At 39.0% G+C, this 15068-nt stretch overlaps 1 protein-coding gene across 7 annotated transcripts in view; it reads left to right on the forward strand.

Annotated features, from left to right (window-relative positions):
- The first annotated feature begins 10693 nt into the window (after window positions 1-10693).
- The window catches only part of PCNX4 (pecanex 4), a 25063-nt gene continuing 20688 nt past the window's right edge, over window positions 10694-15068 (forward strand). For 3 of the 7 annotated variants that reach the window (XR_014493381.1, XM_083370125.1, XM_083370128.1), the window contains exons 1-3: window positions 10760-11425; window positions 13765-14492; window positions 14702-14881. Coding sequence is in view for 6 of the 7 variants with exons in the window: in XM_083370125.1 (XP_083226251.1) it covers window positions 13801-14492; window positions 14702-14881 (872 nt within the window). In the remaining variant the exon portion in view is untranslated. Of the gene's footprint in view, window positions 10715-10739; window positions 11426-13764; window positions 14493-14701; window positions 14882-15068 lie in introns of those variants that run through there. The other 4 variants (XM_083370126.1, XM_083370127.1, XM_083370130.1 and 1 more) reach the window with 4 other exon arrangements.

Below are 15068 nucleotides of genomic sequence, written 5' to 3' on the forward strand. Positions count from 1 at the left end.
AACCTTGTAGGGTAGGCAAGGTGGGTTGTATGACATGTGTGAGTTCCGGCACCTTTTTCTTTTACAAAAAAAGCACTGATAGCTACTGACACAGAATGGCTAACAACCTTTCTGTTGATGATCTCAATTTTTTTCTAAGGAAAAATATAGCAGAACTGGATATAAACCATAGTGGTCTCAGATACTTTTCTCCAGAATTTTGCAAAAATTAGCTGCAAAGAACAAGACTATGTCCATGTACAATTCATAATTTTAAAAGTTAATGAGTGAAAAGTGAAAAGCTCTACTGTTTTTGTACTAAAGATGTAATATAAACTGTACAGTAGTTTCTCTTCTACATGGTGAGCATCAGCACCAAAACATTCAGCGTTATAGGCGTTCGCGTACACATATTCAATCCTCTTTTCTTCATCTTTTAAAAAAACAGTGTTCTGCATGGTTTGTAATAACATTATAATGAGGCCACTCTGCACACAAAAACTGTCCAATTCTATCCAAGACAATCTTCTAGATTCATCAAGATAGACAATCACCCCTTTCACTCATGCTGTAATAGGAAGATTTTAACCAATACCTTTTGATTGGAGTTGGACTTAAGAGAGCGGAGAGGAGAAAAAAAACCTGCCATGACTTAGCTGGGAGCCTTATTTGAAATGCAATGAGACTGAGAAAAGGAAAGTGCAATTTCCCTTGTGGGCTTGTTGGAGAAAAGAATGAGGCATTTGTTCCAGTATTCTTAATTGTTTCTGATTGCTGTTTGTGTAGCTCTTTCACTTTTCAAACCTGAAAATCACCTTCAAGTGTTCTACCAGTTCCTTTCATGAGCACTGCCTGTTTTTATATACATACAGCAAATAATTTCCCCATTACAACAGCAGAAGTATGTTATCTAGCCTTTAAAATTCAGTTTATTACATTTAAAGAGAATTTAAATAACAGTGGTGGATGCAAAGTGATACAGAAAACACAAGAAGAATTAAGGTGACAGGCTTAACTTGGCAGTAAATGTGCCTTGCCAATTGTTGTCCAGGAATGACTTTGGAGAAGATAGATGTGGATTTTTCAGTAATGAAGGTACCTGATGATAGCTCCTGAGGTTTTAGTTATTGGCCCAGCCTTCAAATGTTCACTGCACAGCAATCATAACCAACATCCAGGACAACCCTACATTAAATTGAAGAAAAAACCACCACAGTTGTTCTCATATTTAGAACCTGCGTATCTGCTTAATATAAGTCCCACACAAATGGACTTTCACTGCTAAAACAAAATATAATGGAGAAAAAAACATGATCAGAGAATCAAACAACTAAAATTAATTGAAATAAATAGAACCAACCAAAAATGTAATTAAAGGAATGCATTTTTGCCATTTTCCTGAATACTGGGGAGGGAAATAATTCTGAAGCCTCAAAGCCACTTAGAAGACCTGTTCCTATATACCAAACAAATGAGCCTCTGGCAGTGGGACATCTTCCAAATGCCTAAGTGATCAAGTAGCAAACAATGGTAAATCATTCAGGGCTTTAAAGGCAATAGGCTATTAGTCTATACATTTTACTATATTTTGCACTAGCTTCAAATTATGGTCCCAATAGTATAGCAACCCCATTTTACTTTCTTACTTGCTTTCATATTAGGAGTTTTCCTCACAGGACAGGCAGAAGATCTAGGTAAGGGAACAGTACCCTTTTCATTGCAACACACTGCTGAGAAGCCTGAATGTAGAGAGACAGATATTCATTGTAACATATAGTAATCAGAGATTGCAAAGACTTAATTGTTTGGCAAGCAATGGTGTGGATTTTTTAAAAGATGGAAATAGAAAGAAATGGGGAATAAATAGACTAAACAGCAAATAATAAGTAATACTGAATTTTTAAAAACATGACAGCAACCCCTACTTTTAATTAATCTACTAATAAGCATTAAAATAAGGTATTCTACTAGTAATTCCTAAAGTACCGTAAGTGTAATTAAAAGTTGCTGGCTCACGCTAATATATTATATGCAGCCAACTGTGTGATTTATTTGTAATTATTTCTTAAAAGATTCTGCTCTTATAATGCATCATAAATGAAATGTAGATTCCACCTTGGGAGCTCCAATTGGTCTAGTGCAGTCCTGCCAAGGTTTGGGCATAATTTGCTAGCTATTCCTGCCAAGGTTGTGGCAGATAAGTGGTTCAATTCTCTTATCAATTTCACCATTTTGCTTCTACATTAGTGCAAGTTCAGCATTGACCTACAAACCTCTAGACCAGAGGTTCCCAACCTTTTGGGCACCAGGGACCTGTTCCGTGGAGAGAGGTTTTTTTGCGGACCGGAGGGGGCGTGGTTTTGTGTGCTACCTGCATCCCGTGGATGGGGCTTTGCTTGTTTGTGCGGCCCAGGTGCTAGCACGCCATGGACTGGTACTGGTCTACAGACTGGAGGTTGGAGACCCCTGCTCTAGACCAGTGTTTACTGGCCTCAATTATATTATGTAGCAATTCTGGGAGTTAAAGTCCACATTTCGTAAACTAAGTAACATTGAGAAAGGCTAACCTGGATAAGGAAGTTTAGTTCATAACAGAGCTATGACAACAACAGCATTAAGAATTTAGAACAATCTGCCCAGAACGATCTTAAAGCCTTTGGCCTTTAATTTCCTATTTAGACAAGCAGTGAGTGTTATAGTTTATGTAGTCTCTTTTAGGAACTTGATTTCATCATTTAATTCTTGTTTCCTTATTCTTTAGCTTCTTGAAAATATGTTATTGTATTGGTTTTGTAAGCTACCTTCAGTGCGAATAAAACAGAATAGAATAGGATAAATTTGTCTCCGGTGCATAAGCTCCCTTGTACATACAAGCAGCAAGTGATAGATCATGATCATAAAATACAATCATCATAAATCATAAGCTACAACATTCAGTGATAGTCATAGGATACTAAATAAGCAATCAACATAAATCATAATAGGATACTAATAAAAGCAATCAACATAAATCATAAGATACAAACAACAGTTATAAGAAGCTAAGGAAATAGGTAATAGGAAAGATGAGAAGGGTAATAGTGCAGGTAGTCCTCAACTTACAAGTTCACTTAGTGACCATTCAAAGTTATAATGGCCCTGAAAAAAGTGACTTTTAAGACTGTTTTTCACACTTATGACCGTTGCAGCATCCCCATGAGCAAAATTCAGACAGTTGGCAACTGATTTATATTTATGGGTTATATTTATGGGTTTGCAGTGTTGTGGGGTCATGTGATCCTTTTGCAACCTTCTTACAAGAAAAATCAATGGGGAAGCCAGACTCACTTAACAAACATGTTACTAACTTAACAACTGCAATGATTCACTTAACAACTGTGGCAAGAAAGGTTGTAAAATGGCGCAAAACTCACTTAACAAATGTTTCAATTAGCAACAGAAATTTTGGGCTCAATTGTGGTCATGTTGAAGACTATCTGTAATACACCCCTACTAGGTGGTTTGACACCCTGACCTAGGACATAAGACAATGTTGTGGGGATTAGTTGTTTAGCATGGGGGGAAAACTATCCTTGTGTCTAGTTGTTTTGGTGTACAATGCCCTATAGAATCGTCTTGAGGGAAGAAGAACAATTCAAATATAACTGAAATAGTAACTTACTGTTTGTTATTATTGCAGCTTTCAATAATAAACAAATATATATTAAAAAAGGAAATCCATACAAGTGATACAAAATAAAAAATAGAATAGAATAGATCCCTCTCATTGTTACTGTTATTGAGCAAGGTACCACCTATACTGTACCTGTGCATTTGGTTTTTCTTGACTAAAAGATGAACAAAAATTAAGATTTTTAAAGATTTTAAAGTTTTTGTTCAGTACCAGAAAACCATCACAGTAAGGGAGAGTTTTTCCCCAGTTGCTATCCTTCTGATGGCAGGAGAACTCAGAAAAGAACCTTTACTGAGTAAAATAGATTCTTGATATCTAAGCTGATTCTTTAGGTAAATCGTTATAATGACTTAGTCCCAGAGCGTTTGATCATTAATAGCCATCAAAATATAAAGGCTAACCCAGGGGTAGGCAACCTTGGCTCTTTTATGACTCCTGGACTTCAACTCCCAGAATTCCTGAGCCAGCCATGCCAGTTCAGGAATTCTGGGAGTTAAAGTCCACAAGTCATAAAAGAGCCAAGGTTGCCTTCCCCTGAGGTAACCTGATGGCCAGCTGCATCTTCTTTGTTGCTGGCAAAAAAAATGTATTGTCTACCATACTGAAATGCAAAAAGCTAAGTTGGGGAAACTAAATAAACCACATAGTAAACTTATACTCATCCTTCAATGCTTCATTGCCATTGTCCTGTTGTGGTTCGCAGCATCCAATATATAATATATTCCAAAGGATCTGGCAGCTTAAAGTATTACTATGAAAGAACAAATGAATTCTTCATATTCCTTTGTGAATGACAGCAATTGGGATAGGAATTTCCACCGCTACATGATGTGATCATAAAGCACATCATGTAACTGTACACTTAGCAACAGTAATTCTGGCATTTCCAGTTGCCATTATTAAGTGAATCCCACACCACTGTTAAATTAGAATCTCATGTGGTCACATTTACAACCTCCTGCTAGCTTCCCCATTGACTTTGCTTATAGGAAATTGGCAAAAATGTTCCATGCATGGAGTCATAGGGCACCAAATGGAAAATATTATATCAAACCTGACAGAAGGATTTTGTAGTGTTTGATTAGATTCAAACTCCAGGGCTTAAGAACTAAATTCAACTCATTTTATCTTATTCAGGATTCCTGCTTCAGTAGAATTCAGGCTTCATAATTGTTCATGGATAGATTAGGCCATAAGATCAGCAGTGAAAGTGAGAGAAGATAGGACAAGAAGTAATTTGAAAAAAATATTACAGATATTTAATAATTATTCCCATCAGAAACCAAGTTTAAGGGACATAGGCTAAAACCATTCACATAGGAGTTTTAAGAAGGGATTTTAAAAGGAGATAACCTTTAACCAAACAGAATAGATTAACAAAGTATAGCTATTCTTGCTTTATAAAATCTCTCCTTAAAAGATAATCAGAGTACTGGTAACAAGAGAAAATGAAAATACTGCCAGATTTGCCAGTGAGAAAAGTATGTGGATGAAATGTTAGCATTTGGCCACAAGAGGACACTGGATGGCAGTTTAAATCAAACCTCTGATGAGAAATCCTGCTGAAAAAAATAAAAGTAAGAACAACAACAAAAAAAGATGTTGTTACAATAATGATTAAAAATAATCCGGTAACAACAAGCCCTTTTATCAGCTTTCCTTTTGATGAAAACAGCCTTTCCTCCTAATTAAAAAAAATCTTTTTTTTTCAGAAATAAATGATGAGATTAACACATATTCGTTTGTGGCATTTTAATGCTCTTTAAGATTTCTTCAGTGCTAGTTCTTTTTTTAATTATTTGATAATGTGGAATATGGCGTTTTGCTGGTTCGCTGTGAGTCAAAACAGAAAGATGGTAGAGAGCTGAAAAGAAGCTGAAAACTCTTTTTCAGGTTTGTAAAATAAATGGCAAACTGAAATCAGCATGTGCCATATGTATATTTGTCATAACACAAGGTGTATAAGAGCCAGTTTGGTGTAATGTGAAGGCATCATGCTAGAAATGGGAACACTGTGACTTCCAATTCTGCCTTAGGCACAAAGCCAGCTGGGTGACTTGGACGTTCTCTCACCCCTAGGAAGGAGGCAATGGCTTATTACTTCTGAAATCTTGCCAAGAGAACTGAAGGGACTTGACCAGGCAGTGGTCAGAAGTCAACACTGATGCCAAAGATTTATTTATTTATTTTATTTATTTGATTTGATTTGTATACCGCCCTTCTCCCGAAGGACTCAGGGCGGTGAACAGGGACATAAATACCAAAATACCCAAAATACAGAAATTAAAAACAAATTAAACCCTAGTGCCCAAATGCAGAAAATAAATTACATTAAAACAATCATTAAAACAAAACCCATCAGACCAGGCCGGCTTGTTCAAACAAATAAGTTTTTAGGTTGCGTCGGAAGGAGCGAAGGTCGGGAGCCATCCGGAGCTCAACCGGTAAACGGTTCCACAGGTCAGGCGCACCCACAGAGAACGCCCTCCCCCTGGGGGTCACCAGACTGGCATTCTCTGAACGGCGGCACCCTGAGAAGGCCCTCTCTGTGGGAGCGCACAGGGCGGAGGGAAGTTGATGCCGGCAGATGCTCATCATGCACAAACACACACAAAACTCTTGTAGCACCAAACATCAGCCTCTGAACACCATGTTGGGCAGGGAAGCGAAAAAATATGTTTAATGGGTGAGAAATTAAGTTACACATGCAAATGTTCTTAAAATAACATTTTCCCTTCACATCTCAATTGATCTCCAAGTTTAAAATAAATTAAGATGTGAGCCCCAAAACCTAAGAGCAGAATCTAATGTCTAAATACAGAGCTTTCAAACAAAGAGGGGGCTACAGGGTGAGGCAAAGGGAGGTGGTGGTGGTAACAGCAACAGGCGGCTCTGTTAGCTGGAGATCACAAAGCTAGGAAGACTCTAGGGTTGACTCTCATAAGCAGCCTCTAGGCTGCAGGTTGTATACCTTTGTCATGAAATAATGTTTTGATGTGTGTGGAGACGACCTCTAGCCCTCCAGTTGAGGCATAGGTTCATCTATATGTAAAATAAAGAGAGTAAGATGTTATATGCTGAAATGCTGTTGCCAGCTCCAATTATATGCAACCTCATTCCAGCCATATTTGTTAAGTCATTTAAACAATTGGGTCATATTGAAAATATTGCTACGTGGAGTACTCCGGCTTGCCAGGTAAGGCTTTTAAAAATAATAATAATTTAATACATGTGTATTCGATCCAACTCTCAATCTGGACAGCTCAAAACAAATAAAAAATTACAATAAAACATAAAAGGAGAAATGATGACACATGTAACACTCCAAATGGAATGAAGTTAGAGGACTCCCTCCCCTTTGCAGGGATACTCCATTTGTAGCTCTTTCCCCATCTCAACAATCCACCAGTATGCCTTGGCCAGTGAAAAATAAGTTGTACTTGGGCTGGTTTTGGATTAACCCTTCCAAATATGGCTTTTTTGTGCCACTGTTTGTTCAAATTATATTTATTACTTGAAAGTCTCCTGTGTTTCATTTAATGACAGTCATAAAAGAAAATGTAACAATGGTATCTGACCATGGCAAAGAACAGAAGTCAGTGTCTTGCATCTACAGATAATGCCTACTGTACTCCAAAATAAAGAGTAAACCAGTGGTATGTCCATTTACAGGTAATCTTTGTCTTTTGACAACAATTGAACAGACCAGAATTTCCACTGTGTGTCATTGAGAAACCCTGCTCAAAACTCACATTTTTCATATAGCCTTTGACTGTTTGGAGTGGGGTTTTGAACTGTAAGGAGTCCAGGGCAGAGATCTAAGTGTCTTTCCCCCTTTTTGTCCCACATTAATATGTAAAGAAAGTCTTCACTGTTGCTCAAAAAATATATATAATTGGACATGAAATAAAATGCCAGATTGCTTCCTTGCTTTTCTGCAATACTTTAGCAACTGATTACCTCATTTTTAGAAAATCACTTTGAGCGTACCTAAAATTATGTCAGCAATACCCCATATACCATATACTTTTGAAGATGTTCAATACGAAGGTCTAGATTAAAAATAACGTAACTTATGCTCTTTCATGCAAATGAGGCCAAATTGAGAGCAAAAAGAGAGACTAACATTCAGAAATAGGAAATGAATAGTACATGATTAGATGGACATTGCTTGCTCTATTATTAAAAATAAATCAGTTCTTTTGTTCTGATGAACCTTCTGCTCTATTTGCAAGGAATTATATTAGCAACAGAAGTTTTAAGAATCTGTCTGAACAAATCAAGTAAAGCTAGGCAATAAAATAATGAAGGCCTATTTAAAACCTCATTTGGGTAACAGCAAACAAAATTCTATATTTTTCAGTTATGAGAAGCAGTTTAAAACTAATCACAGCTTTAAACTGTGATTCAATGTATTAATCCAATTAAATTTTCTACAGCAGCTAAATTATAGCTTTAGAACATGAGATGCTATATAATAATTGGTAAACTGTAATCTTGATACTCAAGACAGAAATCAGTATTTCTCAAATTTCCAATTACAAAGGGACATTATTTTCCAGAATTAGTATCTGCATATACATTACAATACTAAGGTTGGTTTCATGCACTGCAATAGCATACTTCTGAAAAAAATCTATATTAATATCCAGACCATAATTGCGAATTCTGACTGCCACATTTTAAGGACATTGTAAAAATAGAGTAAGCCTAAAGAATACACTGGGAAATATGATGCCTAGAAATTACATTCTTTAAGAAGCAATAGATAAAATTTAGATGTTTTTAGCTTGAAAAAGAGAAATGAAATGCAATAAAGTTTTCAAATCTCTGGAGATGGATACTAATTTACTGGGGACTCTATGGCAATCTGTCAGAGTTGTAGTTGCAAGTATCCTGCCCGGAGGTATTTTCAACCTCTAAAATTTTGTAATTCTAAGTAATACTACCAGATCTGGGCTGCAAAGATAACACCAAATTTCATTTGTTACAGGATGATTTTTGTTATCATCCTGTAATCATCTAGATTTTTGCAGCTCATATCTGATTGCCTAATCATGCCCATTTTGTGAGGTATGGCTATAGGTATAGTTTCTAATTAGAAGCAGCTATCAACATTGGCTCATTTGGAGGGGCAACTGGAGGAGAGACATCTAGAAGGACAGATAATTTTGCTGCCTTTTTAATTTAGCTGCAGAAGAATCAGTCAGCTGGGCTGCAGTGCAAGCAGGTCATGAAGAAAGACAAACAACCCAAACATATCTTAACCATTGCTGTATTTCCCATACAATATCACTTGAAAAATGTCTTGCAGTGTAGAATATTAATTTGACACATCTAATAAGAAGGAAAGACTCACTGGAGAAGAGCCTAATGCTGGGAAAGGTTGAGGGCAATGGAAGAAGGGGATGACTGAGAATGAGGTGGCTGGATGGAGTCACTGAAGCAATAGCCTGAGTTTAAATGGACTCCAGAAGATGGTAGAGGACAGGAAGGCCTGGAGGAACGTTGTCCATGGGGTTGCGATGGGTTGGACATGACTTCGCAAGTAACAACAAGAAGTACCCTTTAATGAGACTTAGGGCCAAGGCTATTTCCTGGGCTGCAATGCTCCAAAAAGACCAGAAGATGGTAAAATTTGATATACTCTTATGAACTGCATTTTCTTTTGTATATTTCTTTTTAAAAGCTGTTTTATTGCCATCTAGAATAGTCTTGGGATTTATCCTCTTCCTCTTTGAATGTTTGCATTTTGCAACTTAACATTTTTAACTTTAAACTTCTGTATTTTTTTTAAAAAAATCGTTTGAGTAGCTTTATCTCTAGTGAGATTGGTGTATTTCCCATAGAAGAAAAGTTCAACTATCTAGTCATTGGACTCTACGCTACATGCATAGGCATAAGGTTCCAGTATCGAAAATATTTTGCACTTTAACTTTTTAATTGCCAGTACTGTAAGACAGACTCAGGGGGATAGTGGAGGGGTGGGGGTGGAGGGCTGGCATGCTGTGTGTGGTCCATGGAAGAATCGTCAGGACTGTCCCATTCTTTGGATTTATCAGGTGGTTGTTAAGTGAAATAGGTCCCAGAAAATAGGTAGTGCTAGTGGGAACTACCACTCCAAAGCAGAAGGCAGTGTTAGAGTTGTGAAGATCCAGAAAAGATGCTGAGATCTACCACCATCACCCAGTATGAGTTCAGCCTGTCTAATTGCAATCTGCGATACTGATCCGACTTACAGTGTCTGGGTTTCAGTTACCGCAGCTAAAGTTGGTGTCACAGCTGAAGAGTCCCGGAGAAGCACAGATATTAAATAAAATTACTGGATCTAAAAGGAGCAATTACTTTTTCACACTAACACATTATGCGCCGCCTGATTTGTTTACACCGAACTAAAACAAGCACTTAAGGTGGTGTTCGTGCAGACCAGGGGTCTTCAAACTTGGCCCTTTTATGACTTGTGGACTTCAACTCCCACAATTCCTCAGCCAGCAAAGCTGGCTGAGGAATTCTGGGAGTTGAAGTCCACAAGTCATAAAAGGGCCAAGTTTGAAGACCCCTGGTGCAGACCCTCTTTATGTAGATCTCTGATAACATTCAGCGGAGAAAGATCCGCAAAAGGTCAGAAATTCCCCACGGGCCAAATGCTTTTTCACAACCTTGCAGGTTGCCACTCACTTCCTAGGTAGGAGCAGAGACGGCTGGACTCAAGGCTACACACAGTTGAGACGGGCTCTGCGGGACCGCAATGCAAGTAGCTTTCAAAGCGCCACAACCATCTTCGGGGTTCCGGATTTCTGCAATTTCTCCCGTAGGAAAGCGAGCGCCTAGACCCGGCGAGCCTAAAGGGGAGGCGGCTGAAGGCAGCCAAGGGAGAGGTTTTCCCCGCTCGACGCTACCACGTCCTTTCTTCCCCCTTCCAGGACCGCGGGCCGTCACGCCAACCCTCACGCGCCGCTTTCTCGCTCCTGCAGGGGGAGCGGGCAGGCCGGAGCACGGGCGGCCGCGGCCGGAGGAGCTGAGGGGACATGGCTGCATTGAGGGGAGGAGGGGAAGACGCAGGTAATGTATGGCGCCCACCCGCCCGCCCGTCAGCTCGGGACCTCCTTGTTCCTCCCCTGGCTCTCTCTGCATCCCCGCTTTTGTTCTCACAAGCAAGAAGGGGGAAAACATGGCGTCAGTCGTGAGAAGAAGCGGGGCGGGCAAGAGCATTCGCAGGTCGTACCCAGCCACCCTCGAGAGGCGGCTGAGAAGAAGAGCGACGCTAGCTGAGCCGACCTGGCTCGCTTTCCCGCCTCTCTAGCAGAAGCTCGCCTTCCTCCTCCTCCTCCTCCTCCTCCTCCTCTCCCTCCGGGCGCGTTCGCCTCACGCCGCTCCAAGCAGCTCGGAGGTGGGGGGGGTGCTCGTTTGCCACCGGCGTTTGGCTCTGGCGCAGCCCTGGCGTGTTGGGCATTTCCCCTCTAGTCGCCGAAATCGACGGCATATCTGCGTATGTGTGTGTGTGTCTGTGTTGTGTGTGTGCGTGCGCGTGCGTGCGCCCATGTATTCGTCTGCGTAGTTATGCATTCGCTAGAAGGGGGGAAGGGAAGCCTTTGTTTGTTGTTGCCCCTGCAGTTGCCAAGTGAGGAGAGGCGAACTGAGCTGCTCTTTTTTTTGTCGGATGGTAGCTACTGTGTATTTTTAGGCCGCTGGCAGTTTTTGACCATTTATTAGGTGCCTGAAGGCCCCAGGCAGCCTGCGAGACGTTGCTACAAGTCTGACATAAAAAGACAGGTATGTGATCAGTTAAAGAGTTGTGGGTATGTGAAAAGAGTGAAGTGGTGTCGCCACTTCTGGAATCAGCCCCTCGGAGTTGTGCTTTTAAGGTAGAGTTTGATGTCCCGGTATAAGCCAGTGATGAAAACAAGGAATCACATTTTCTGCATATCTGAACGGCGCTGATACACACATGTTCCTATTTTCTGGTTAATTGGTAACAATAGAGCATGCTGCTAACAAAAAGTTGGTTTTGACCAGTGCTGTATATATTTAAATCAACACAAATCTTCATATGCAGATAATGATACCCTGATGGATGCTACAAATCTCATAGATTGAAGATGATCTTTGAAGCCTATGCCAGTAGGCCACTTTCTTACTTCAACATTACAAAAGAATTTTGATATGTAACTGATTTTACTGTCTAGACCAGGGGTAGGCAACCTCAGCTCTTTTATGACTCATGGACTTCAACTCCCAGAATTCCTGAGTCAGCTATGCTGACTCAGGAATTCTGGGAGTTGAAGTCCATGAGTCGTAAAAGAGCCAAGGTTGCCTACCCCTGGTCTAGACAGTTAATCATGATGGTGTTTTTCTGTTCTATTAGATTAACATTTATGTTTATTTTATATCCCAGCCTTTTTGTCAAGGATACCTTTATCTTCACTATAAAGGCTGGTTAGACTCTTGAGTTCCATGGCTGAGTGAAGAACTGAAAATATATTAATAGATGCAGTCTAACAATAAGAATACTTTCCAGATCAGAGTGCCTCTAAATTTAGTGAGCCTTCTTGTGCAAATATAATTTGATCCAAAAGTTTATCTTAAGAAGGAAAACCTGCAACTTTTTAAAATGCCAGATTATGGCTTCACAGGCACACTTAACCCCTCTAAAGAGTTTTAATACATAGATCTATTTATATATTATACCTTTACATCAGCATAGAAGCTCACATTTTAAAAAGTGTCCTTGTGTAAGTCTCCCTTCCTGCAGGAAAGCAGGTTAGAACAGCTCAGGTTAAAATAGCTTTGTTGCTATTTTGGGAAGGGAGTAATTTTCAACTGCTTCCCTGACAGGAAGGGCAAATTAATTTTGTTAGTTGATCAATAGGACAAATGAAATTGGGTAATGCAGGATACTGGGGCCTGTTGCAATAGAGACCAAGTCAGGATTAGAGATGTATAAAACATTTGGAACTATTTTGGGCTTGAAACACTCCATCTTGAAACAATTATTTTCATTGTTAGCATATTCTGGCCTTATCAGAATTCTGATACTATTTCAACCCCAAAATGGGTCAAAACAGGACTGGAATAATTCCAATAAAAGCACAGCTAGTTTTAAGCTTGAACCATTTCAAATTTCAAACATTTCACACTTCACAAATCAGGATAAGACACAAAGAACCTGTTGGGCAAGTAAACAGAGAAAGTTTAGAAGGCACATTATATGTCCATGAGCATTTTGTTGATCCCTAGCTCAAGCAGGCCATGGAAAATTCAGCAGGGAATGAAGTATAGGAAGGGGGAGATAAATTGTTTAAAATATGTGTTCCCTTCAGAGACAGTTTAATAAAATACTGGGCTTTATAATAGTAGAAAGCTCAGGAATTGCACTTTACTTTTTTACTAACAGGGACAATTAAAAATAGGGGTGCATACTGGCTTATAGAGTAGCTATCTTGTTAGCTTTTACTTTATTACTGCAGAAAAGACAGTTCTTAAGAATATATGATACAAAAAAATGTGTGCGCATGCGCATACATGGGCGCATGCGCAGAACAGGGTTTGACTGAAGAGTGGAGCCAAGGCGAGATATGCACCTACCCTGCATATTTGAATTGATTGGTTGAACTTTTTTAGTCCCACTTTTTTTTTTGGACTGCACATGGCAGAGGACTGGGAGCCACAGGAGATGGCTGAAAGAGCCGCATGCGGCTCCGGAGCCGCGGGTTGCAGACCTGTGACCTAGATCTAAACAGAAATTTTGTGATAGTGAGAACAATTAATCAGTGGAATGGCTTGCCTTCAGAAGTTGTAGGTGCTCCGTAACTGGAAGTTTTTAAGATGTTGAACAGCCATTTGTCCAGAGTGGTATATGTTCTCTTGCTTGGGCAGGGGGTTGGACTAGAAGACCTCCAAGATCCCTTCCAACTCTGTTACTCTGTATTCAGTAGATTTGGGACAAAGCAATATAGTAGAGGTCCATTGGGTTTTTAAAAGAATAAATTACAGATGCTCTGATATTTAAAGTAAGACAGTTTTTTAAAAAACAACACTGCTTTATTGGCAATATATGGAAAAGTGCATTTTTGGTAAAATTGCTTTCTTTTTTTGTTCCCTTTCTTCTTTAGAAAAATGAGATTCAGTCAAACTTTGAGTAAATAATTATGGGCCCAGATGTGCCTCTATTGAATGACCATAAGCAAGAATTCCTGTTAAAGAGATTTCCACAGACCATTTTGGGTGGCCCTCAATTTAAGCTTGGATACTGTGCACCTTCTTACGTCTATTTGAATCAGATTCTTCTCTTCTTGATACCATGGATTCTAGGTGGAATTGGGACACTTATGTATCAGTTAAATGTTCTGCAAGACTATTGCACAGTTGCACTTTCTGGAGGACTAATGCTTGTTGCAGCTATTATTGTTCAAGGAATAAACTTGTATGCCAGGCAAAATACTGCACCTATAGAAAGAATGCATGTCCACAATATACTAACAGAGGAAGATGAGTGGGAGTTTTCTAGCTGTATAGGTTTAGAGACAATCAAATTTATTATTCCAGGCAAAAAATATATAATTAATGTGTTTTTTCACTCACTTGTTGCTGGAGTACTATGTGGCTTAGGAACTTGGTATTTGCTGCCAAGCAGAATTGCCTCCTTGTACGGAGATAATATTGGAACAACTGTGGTGATCTTCATATTTGGATGGTTGACGGTGTGTATTGGAGAATATTCCTTAATTGTTAATACTGCTTCAGAGACTGCTACTTATCAAGCACTGGACACTTATGAAATTGTTCCTCTTATGAGACCATTCTACATTTTTGTCTTCATAGCAGTGGATCTTGCTCACAGGTAAAAATATACAAACTGCAAAATAATGACTTGTGCTCTTAAAAGCATATTAATCTAGCTTTGTAACTAACTACTTTGATGCACTTGGCCTTATTTATAGATAGATATAGATTTATAATACAGTGAAATGTTGGCAGAGCCATATTGAATCTTTTTCCATTTCATTTTTTTCCATTCCAAAAATAATATTCTTTTCTACTTCCATTTAGATTTGTTGCTGATGCTCTAGCTTTAAAGTTGATCAATCAGGTTTTGCACATCATATTTTTGTCATTGCCTGTCTTATGGACTTTGGGGATTCTGCCTCCATTGGATGCACTTTTTCTCTGGGGAATGGAACAAGTGTTGGAACTTGGGCTAGGGGGCTCACCTATGTCAAGTAATGTAAGGTAAACATTATTTTACATAACTTCAGTATTTATTTTATTATTTTATTAATTTTATTAGATTTATATACCACCCTTTCCCGAAGGACTCAGGGCGGTTTACAGGGTATTTTAAAATCATACCAATACAAAATACAAAGTTAAAAGACAAATAAAAGATTAAATTAACCCTGAAAATAAAACCCCAGTT

This window comes from Vipera ursinii (assembly GCF_947247035.1).
Source record: "Vipera ursinii genome assembly, chromosome: 1".
Classification (NCBI taxonomy): Eukaryota; Metazoa; Chordata; class Lepidosauria; order Squamata; family Viperidae; genus Vipera; species Vipera ursinii.